Here is a 9,681-nt window from a genome sequence, read left to right as displayed (position 1 = left end):
GCTCCCCCCCCCCCCCCCCCCCCCCCCCCGGCTATTGCATCTCACAGATAAGGGGATTTCTCTGGCAAGAAGATGATCCCTTTCTGCCTACTGCAGGGTTCTTACTTGTACCTTTCAGGCAGCTGGTTTCAGTCACTGTCAGAGACAGGACACAGGGCCAGATGAACCTTGAATTTGACTCAGGTTTGTGATTATTCCATGCCTGCGAATTCTCTCCAATATTAAGTAAACATTGGAAGGGTTAGGGTTACAGAAAGCCTAAGAAAGCCCTGAAGCTTTCTAGGGAGCTATGACAAAAATCAAACAAGCATTATAAACAATCAATTTCTGATTTGGGTCATATTTCTTATGGACATCTGTCTACAGAAGCACTGCACAACTTAACTCAATGGATATCTCTGGACTAGAAGGGCATGGGAGTCTGTGAGTCAGAAGTAAGGACTGGTCTTCATGTAGTGATAAATTTATGGAAAATAATTAAACTACTCTAGTTATATCAGTGTAAATCCCTACATGCAAGATAAGAGTGTCCTCTTCTAGTTGTATTTATCTCCAAAAGCACTCATGCCAGAATAAAATTGTCCACATGTGGGAGGTATACTGGTATAACGATAGTAACATAATTTTGATGCTAAATCTCCCCATTTAGACAAGCCCCAAGCAAAACAAAACAGTACAATGATATTAACCAAGTAGGAATTTAGATGTTCAATTGCAGCACCAAACTTACTTCTCACATGATTTTCTGCGCAGTACATCATGTCTGCTGCATGGACAAACTGGTACCCAGAGCCTCTCATACAGAGTTCGGTTTCTGTGTACCCTAGCACCACCTTTCCTCTGTCAAAAAACACCCCCCCAAAACCAGAGTTAACAGAAACTTTAGAGTTGAGGATAGATGCAAGGGAACAACATTGCACTAGCCCACCAACTGGAGCTCAATCCAACCTAGTCACTTAACTGATAACATGGACTAATGCTGGTAGCATTAACCACAACTAATGCGAAAGATGAGTAGGATTTTCCTTTTCAAGAAAAATTCCAAGATTTTGCAAATGGTTCTGTTTTGTGGTAGACTGAAGGAAATCTCAGGATCTTACAAGGAAGGTCTGCTGTGGCTGGCACAAGCTTTTGTAAGCTCAACCTCGGTCTATCAGATGTCCAAAACCTGCCTCTAGGCCTTCAGAACTGCATCAAAATCAAAATGTTCCTGTGGAAGGTTTTAATTTTAACAAACCAGCATCTTCTGACAAAACCAGGTGTTCTGCTGAAACATTTCCTATGTTTCTAATCATCACCATGTTCCTATTAATGAACAGCCTGAGTAGGATTGTGCTTAGTACTTTCTACCTAAATCTCTCCATTTACAGGTACCTTTAGATGATCAGAGCTAAAAGTTTGTACCAGTCAGTCTAGTGCATGGAAGGGCAAGGTACAATAGCTCAGTAATTGTGAATTGTATGTATGGCCTGTAAATACCTGTGGCTCAAGGTGGTGACCCAGCAACCCTTAAATTTCAGCAAAAGGCAGGCTTCCACTGAAAACTCCAGTGAAGAATTATAGTGAAAATGATCTTTTGAAACAAAAGCATGACTGTTATGCAGCGTTCCCTCTCAGCTGCGCAGTGTGCACAGCCGTGCAGGCGTGCTCATACTGCATTGCCAGGCACACCTGCGCAGCTGTGTATGCCGCACAGCTTAGAGGGAATGCTGCTGTTATGGTGATGGTATCCCTTTAAATGTATCTAAGTTTAATCTTGGTTATTTATAATGGTACTAACAAAAGTTTAGATAACCAAAGTTTTGGCCAGTCATAATCTGCTGTTTCCTCTCGTTCTGCTACAGCCATAACAGCAGCTTTTACCAGCAAACTTTGGAGCCACTGGATCCTTCAGAGCTGGAGGGTATTGTCAGTGTTCCAACAAGGAAGGGGTTCGGTGGAGCTTTGCCCATGCCATGGCTGGGCAGCATGGAGAAGCTGCAGCCAGGTCAGAGGCACCAACCTATCTCAGACCTGAGTTGGGTTTTTTCAGCCGGCCGCTGCAAAACCTTGCTGATGGAAGTGCTATACCAGGGGTGGGCAAAATGCAGCCTGACGGCTGGATATGGCCTGCCAGGCCATTCTATTTGGCCCGTGGGGCCCCTAAAAATTTTAGAAAATTAATATTTATCTGCCCTGGGCTGCCTGTCGTGAAGCCCTCAATGACTTGCCAAAACTCAGCCCTCTGCTCAAAATAATTGCCCGCCCCTGAACTATACCATACCTTGAATCACAGGCAGTGGGAGTAAAGTCCAGCTTGTGTTTAGTCTGGAAGATAAATGTCTTGGTTCGAAGCTCCAGGATTGAGAGAGGCTGGAGAGGAGTTGCAATGGCAAACAGAGCCAGCTGAGGAGGCATGAGGGACCCATCTGCAGCTCTCTTTTGCTGCCCATGAAGGAATTTCAAGCGACCCTGAAAATTCAAAGCCTTTTGGGGAGAAAAAAAAATATGGGGATGAGGAGGACACACAGTGATGATGTGAAAAGTCACTACATGAATCTAGTTATTCAAGTGTCATAAAGTCCCCATCAGTGAAACATGTGAGCACCTTAACAGATATAAAAGAATCCATCTGCATAGTATTTCCATGAGGACGGAAGGGATGGTCCCTGCTAAACAGATGGCAGGCAAAGCTATTACCCCAATTTTACTTATGGGAGAAGACTGTCTCCACTCTGTTTCCCTGGTGTTCCCACTCTGCTTTAGGGGTATATATGCAGACTGAGTAAGCACCCCCACACAAGCTTTAATTAAGCCAACCCATGTGTCAACAGCAGTCAAAGCATAATGATATGTGCTTTGCTTTAGTAGATACTGGAAACCTAAGTATCTGTTTTTGACCCCTGGCAGGCTGAAGCCCATCCTAGGGCATTCTCGCTTTGAATGTTAACCAAACTAACTAGATTAAAGCTAGATCAGATATGGTTACCCACACTGCGTTCATGCCTCCAACTACAGTGTGGACATAGTCTAAGTGATGTGCTCAACAGCCCACAAAAAGTCTGTAGGAATCAGAGAACTAAGCATGGGTTTTCTGGGCCCCTAGCCTACCATGGAGCCATCCTTTGTCTCCAATCTCTCATCCCAAAAGCAGAACATCAAGAGAACTTTCAAAGCAGGGCCATCCCTAGGGGAGTGCAAATAAGGGCCACCGCCCCAGGCCCTGCACTTTGGGGGGCCCTGCAGAGCCAGGTGGAGTGGCCGTGGCCCCTCCTGCAAGGCCCACCTGGTGCTGGTGACTCCATACGGCTGCTGCCTTTGTGTCCAGCCGCTCACTGCCTCCCTCCCCCCACAACCACCGCTGCCGCCGGCTTCTTCACATCCGGGCCCCGCACCCTGCTAGGATCATCTCTGATTCAGAGTCTGGCAGAGTTCTGCTGATTTCCAATGGAGCAGCACAAATTAAGAGATACACCTTCCTCTTTCTACTCCCACAAGTTTGTTTCAGCCCGCAGTAGAAACCTCCGTCTACTCAGGAGTCTTGCTCTTTGGACCGTGGCTTTCAGAGGGAAAGCATGGAAGGGGAACAAATGCCTTGCAAGCATTACCAGGAATCCTGAGGAGTTGTCCAATAAGCAGCGGAACCGACAGATGAAGCTTCTCTCCAAGAAGGAGGAATTTTCAGGAGGCAGGTGCTGGGGATCATATGTGGCAGTGTTGCTGTTTACAAAGGTCTGGCTCATAGGCATAGCTGTGAAATCACATAGGCGAAAAAACAAAACAGTCCCAAAGGACAAGAAAATGTGTTTATACAAATTCAGAACAGTCCAGGTCAAGCTGTGTCCTTAATGCAGGGATGGTAGGCATGGGAAGGACTGAAGACACTCAAGGGCCATGCACACATAGACCTCTGGTGCTGAGAGAAGACACCCAAGCACCTGAGAGGTTAACAGAACCTTCCTGATAGCACCGCTGCAAAGCTCTACCGGGATGCCTATTGCAAGGGCTTCTTTTCAGAGCCTGTTACTTGCGCTCAATGGGCTGATCTGCTGCAAAGCCTCTCTGGCACTGTTTCAGTCTACAATAGAATTAAATATCCTTAAAAAGTGTTGTTGAAATATTAATACTAATTAATATTAAGTGACAAGACTGTGAAAGCATAAGAAGGGCGCTTTATGCCTAAAAGCTTGTCCATCATCTCTCCCAACTATACAGTTGGTCCAATATATGACATTAAAAAAAAAAAACCCTTGCTACTTCTGCCAAAGATAAATCATAAGAATCCAATCTTGCCAAGACCAGAAACGGGCTTTGCCTTGTATATGGTCAATCTGACCTACAGGAAAAGGTCCTTTCTGAGTTCCAATTTGGCAGTTAGTGTTGACTCTGAGCAGAAGAGCAGCAGACCCTCTAGCCTGGATCCTTGGAGGTTTCTAGGTACCAGCAGGAACACCAGTGCGCTCCCATCAGAACTCCCAGCCTTAGCTGTGGTCAATGCCCAATGCTTCAGAGGAAAGAGAAAAAAGCCCACAGAAGCCAAAAATGTGTGACATACTATATTCTCCCTTGAACCAACTCTTTCTCCAGCTCACAACTGTAATACTGATTCCCATTATTCACAGCTCGGCCAGTATTTTTTCCATGAGGGACAATATCAAAATCTTGGCTTATAGCTACATAAACTAGGCCCCAGGCCTTGCCCTTACCTAAGGAGTCAGCTATTTTGTTCAAGAAGGGTATTAAATTCATCTGACACAAACTTCCTTGACTAGAACCATGTTGTGTTTTGTCACATTTTGTTTTTTTCACATCTTCTATTATTCTTTCCTTCAATATCTGTCTTAAGATTTTGCATATTATTAAATATAGCAACTTCAAATTACAGGGTGAAATCTGTCGTAGGAAATTGGCAGTCAATAATAGTTTTGCATTCTTTTCCATTAAAGAAAAAAAAGACTGACCAGTCATGATTACACATGATTCCTAATGAGGGTACTGCAAGTATCTTAGCTGGCATCTCAAACAGGAATTTGCTAATAAATCATCAGTGCTGTACTAAACATGTTTGTTTAAAGCTGCAATAAGGACAAGCTTGGGACAGTGATTCCATCCATCAGGCACATACCACAGAGACTAGAGTGACGCCAAAGAAAAATAGCACAGATTTGCTGCTGTTTGTTCCTTTTTGTTAAAAAAGAGAACATCATACAGTAAACAAAAGTACCGCATCATTAAATCTTGCAAGTCTTACCTACACAAGCCTAGAAAACTCGGAATTAGGGGTAAGATTGTTCTTCATGCTGTTGAGATGTTTGAGGTAGCTCACACAGGAGCCAAATTAACGTTACCAAACTTGGATGTTCCTGCCTGACCTCATCTTCCCTTTGGCTGGAAGATTTATTCTGAAAGATATATTCAGATAGCTCAGGTTTTATCCAACTCCCTCAGGTTTTATTGGCTATTCTTGGCTAGTTACAGAATAAGAATGCGGGTCTTCTTTAAGGTTCCTTAAGAACAGGCAGGGCTCATGTGTCAGCAGACATTTTGCCAGGTTTTCATATGGTTAGGGACAGGGACAGACAGGTTTCTATTTCAGTGGCTCTGCTCCTTCCTCCATGAAGTGCCAGAGGGGAAATTGTTTATCTGTCCCTGAAGGTCATCTGCTGCTACCCCACTTACAGTGTGTACGTGACTCCACGAGTGAAGACTGGACATGTTCTGCGCTCTCACCACTACTATGCTGAGAAAAACTGTGTATCTCAAGGTAGTGCACACATCATAACTTTTCTAGGGCTTTCTTGGGACACAGATCCCTGCTACCCTGCGGGGCACTGAGTTATACCCAGAGCTCAGGATCATTCCATCAAGCTGACCTTGACTTTTCCAAGAGCTATAGGGGTAAATCTGTGGAGGTCCATGAGCCAAAAGGCTCTAATGCTGGAAAATAAAAAGTGGGTTCCCTTTTAAGAACCAAATGTTGCTCTACTGCATCCTCCATCCAAAGCCTGCTCACTTGGTCTGGCTCTCCATGCCTAATACAACAGGTTCGATTATCCCACTAGGGTTAAGTTTAATTTGGGACTCCATTCTGCTCAAAACAGTCACCGAATGCACTGTCACTTCTTGGCTTTTGTGGTCTGGAGCCTAATCTAAGTGCAGGTAAAGGGTTCTGAATCAGGCCTCACCCACGCATTTCTGTTAGCACACACCAAGCTCAGAAATGTGGCAGTGAAAGTGCTCCAGAAGGAGCACCTTCTGGAAACAGAGCTCAGAGAGGCAGCAGGGGGTACCCCTGAAGAAGCTTCACTATCTCCTTCCCAGGTTTGACTCATGCAAGCTGAAGCAGGTGAGTAGGGTGTGTCGAAGAGCAACCCCTTCCCTGGAAGTGGCAGGAATGTGGTGTAGACATGCCCTTTGAGAACAAGAGGACTGCTAGAGCAGGAGACTGGCCCATACTGCATTTCACTGCTCCTTGTTTGCTGTAGAATTCCTCAGCATCCCAGGGTTTGGCTTGTATGGAGCTTGTCCTGCAAACTCTGGTTGAGCAGTGGAAGCCACCAATATAGGTTTCACTGTAAAATCACTCACCATCTGTGCTTTGGTCTGGTTCACTGGATGCCGGTGGATTTAAGGCCCAATGCAGCTGGCACCGGAACATGGCTCTATCGTCAGTGTGGATCAGCTCATACACGCTTTGGTAGATGAGATCAGACTGAAAAGAAATTAAGAAGAATATGCCATTGGATACTATCTATGCATTGAAATGAAGATGCAGAGAGCAAGGCACCAAAATGCACAACTAATCCATTGCAGCATTTCTGCCCTGGGACCTGTCTCCCTTGCTCATCACCGCATAGCAGGGCAGTTTGACTTCGTCAGCACTGCCAGACATACTAGGAACAGCAGCAAGACATGTGCCTAGCAATAGAGTTAAATAATCAGCATAATCTTTTCATTCATACTCACTGGAGAACAGAAACTCTGAAAGTGGGGTTATAATCTTATGGTCTGTATTAGAAAACCACCGTGTGGGCTCTGTAAACACATGCCTAGTGAGAGAGTCCTGCTCCAAATAATTTAGGTTCTATAGCTACACAACAGGCATATGGTGGAGGGGGTAAATAAGTTAAAAAGTAATGAAGTAACAAAGTCCTTGGCAGAGCCAGGCAGAAAACTCCAGACCAGAGCCCTAGGCTACATTCCCTCTGCTGTACTGGTCCCAGACCTGCAACACCAAAGGTGGCTGAATTCAAAAGGGAATACAACAACAGGCAAGAGGCTTCATCCTGTTACATGCTTTCCCTGTAACGTGGCTGTTGCATGAAGACACATGTCTGTAACTGAGTGATGATCTTGCTGACAGGGAACTCCACAGTGCACTGTGGAGAGCATTGACAGGCACCAAGTACTGAAAACAAATAATGGTGTCATTTCAAAGGAGGAGGCCTTTTGGCTCTGAAGTGTTCCTAGCTGAAAAGAAAAATCAGCCTCCTGGACCCCATACAAAGGACACATGGACCGATTCAGTCCTTGATGTAATATAAAACTACTTTCAAAAGGAGTGTGTCTGAGGAATTCCTTGCATGACTCATGGAAATCAAGCAGACTCATTACATTTAATAACTCTCTCTAGCTCCCCCCCAAATGGCTTAAGCCATGGTGGAGAACCTTCAAGAAGTTTCAGTTTGGGTTGTTTGTAGGGATTTTATTTTTAGTTCAGCTGTAAAGAATTAACAGTGTCATCTGAAAGCCAACTGCTGGCAATGGAAAACATTTTTTGAATTAAAATATGCTTTATAGACACTATTATTTTCCTGATGGCACTAGGCTCAACATTTCCTTCATCATTGTTCCCAGGCCATCTCTTGTGCAAGATGTTTACATAGCAGCCATCAATTATTTTAAAACTGCAAACAGTCCTTAGCCACCAAGTACATTTTTGCACTGATTTCCTAACTACTACCAGTATCATACTGGACTCCTACTCTCAGCGCTGAATTGTAGCCTAGTCCTCTAACAGAGTAAGTGTATTTACTACCCTGCAGCCAAAGGGAAGATGAAAACAAGCTTTGTTTCTTTGATTTTAAAAAAGGAACTGCCAAGTTCTTCAAAGAGAGTTTCACAATGTTTTTGATTCTTGGTTATTAACAACAACCCACTGGAATCTTTAGAAATAAAACTCTTTTCCTGCCACGTGTGCTGCTTTCATTGGATAAGCTCTAATTTTTGCCTTTTGGGATAAACGCTACACAATGACATTTGCTTCCCAGTACCTTGAGGTTTAGATACAGTCGCATTCAATAAGGGAGCAGATTTAGACCTGGTGTTAGAGAGAGTGCAAGAAGTTAACAAGTGCTCTCATCAGATCTGAATCTGCACCTAACGGCGAGATGATGTCCCATAAAAAATAGGTGCAGTGCAGAAATCCCTGAGACCCCTGACAGCTGTTATACTTAAGACATAATTAACTGGTTAGTCCCCTCTTATTATTATATTCTTAATTATAATATGGCCACACATTAATCATTATGGCCACACATTCATTCAAATACTGGCAAGATAAAACAGAGAATAAGCCATAATAACTATGTGTAATAACTTTGTGGCTGGTTCCTATCATTACTGTGTGGCGTGGCAGGGTGTACAATTGTTGGGATCATGCATCAGATCCCAACAGACCTTTAATTTAACATCTGACAGCAGCCTGAGTGTTATTTAGAAGGCAAGACTAGATAACTACAATAGTCTTACCCTAAAATCTTTATGGCCTTAAAATCTATATAGCCCTGTTATACTTCCAGATGTGCTAAAGTGTATAATATACAAAAATGATTCACTGGTAATTAAAAAAAGTCATTTAGAGCCAGCGCAAAACATTTTGGTTGTCCTGAAGTAAAATGATTTGTGTCAGATTTTTAAGGGTTTTTTTTCTTTCAAATGAAATGGAAAATTTCAGAGTGAGAAGTTGTTTCAGATACAAAACTGAAAGAAATTCAGAGCCTCCTTCCTCCCCCAGTACAAACAATTTAGCAAACCCAAGATAAATTCATGAAACATTCTGGTCATCAAATCACCACTTTTCATCGAAAAAGGCTTTCAGACAAAACTTTTGGCCCCACTCCTGTAATAATGTACACACGTTTTGTATGCGTGTACATACACACAATACATAAAATGCATGTTATTGTAACATGCATCATATACTTACAACAGCCCATTTTGTATCCAAATACATAAAACTCACCTCAGCTGGGTTCCTTGTATATCTTGTGTCTTCTATCTCTTGTATATCAAGAGCTTTTTTGCCTGACGAGGGCTTGTGACATGTTAATTAATGAAACCCAAGATGATCTCACTTTTTCCATGTTTGTATGTGAAACTTAATTTAATACATCTGGTCCGGATGTAGTCAGCGGGTCCGGATGGTCTCCACCCCAGGGTGTTGAGGGAGCTGGCTGGGGTTATTGCAGGGCCCCTGGCATGGCTCTATGAGCGATCGTGGTGCTTGGGCCAGGTGCCAGATGATTGGAAGGTAGCAAATGTGGTCCCCATCTTCAAGAAGGGGAAGAGGGAGGACCCGGGCAACTATAGGCCCATCAGTCTTACCTCAATCCTGGGGAAACTCTTTGAGAAGATCATCAAGGAGCACATTTGTGATGGGCCGGCATCAGAAATGATGCTCAGGGGCAATCAGCATGGATT

General features: G+C 43.8%; 1 protein-coding gene across 1 annotated transcript in view; it reads right to left on the bottom strand.

Moving 5' to 3' along the window:
- LOC109301966 (aryl hydrocarbon receptor-like) overlaps positions 1–9,681 on the bottom strand; it is a 146,800-nt gene that overhangs the window by 17,073 nt on the left and 120,046 nt on the right. Inside the window, exons 5-8 of the mRNA XM_019523381.1 lie at positions 6,568–6,691; positions 3,588–3,730; positions 2,264–2,466; positions 731–840 (exon numbers count right to left, since the gene is read on the bottom strand). Of these exons, the coding sequence (XP_019378926.1) occupies positions 731–840; positions 2,264–2,466; positions 3,588–3,730; positions 6,568–6,691 (580 nt within the window). The remainder of the gene's footprint in view (positions 1–730; positions 841–2,263; positions 2,467–3,587; positions 3,731–6,567; positions 6,692–9,681) is intronic.

This window comes from Gavialis gangeticus, unplaced genomic scaffold (genome assembly GCF_001723915.1).
Source record: "Gavialis gangeticus isolate Ggan-Ray unplaced genomic scaffold, GavGan_comp1, whole genome shotgun sequence".
Lineage (NCBI taxonomy): Eukaryota > Metazoa > Chordata > Crocodylia > Gavialidae > Gavialis > Gavialis gangeticus.
This window is presented reverse-complemented; position numbering and strand designations above follow the sequence as displayed.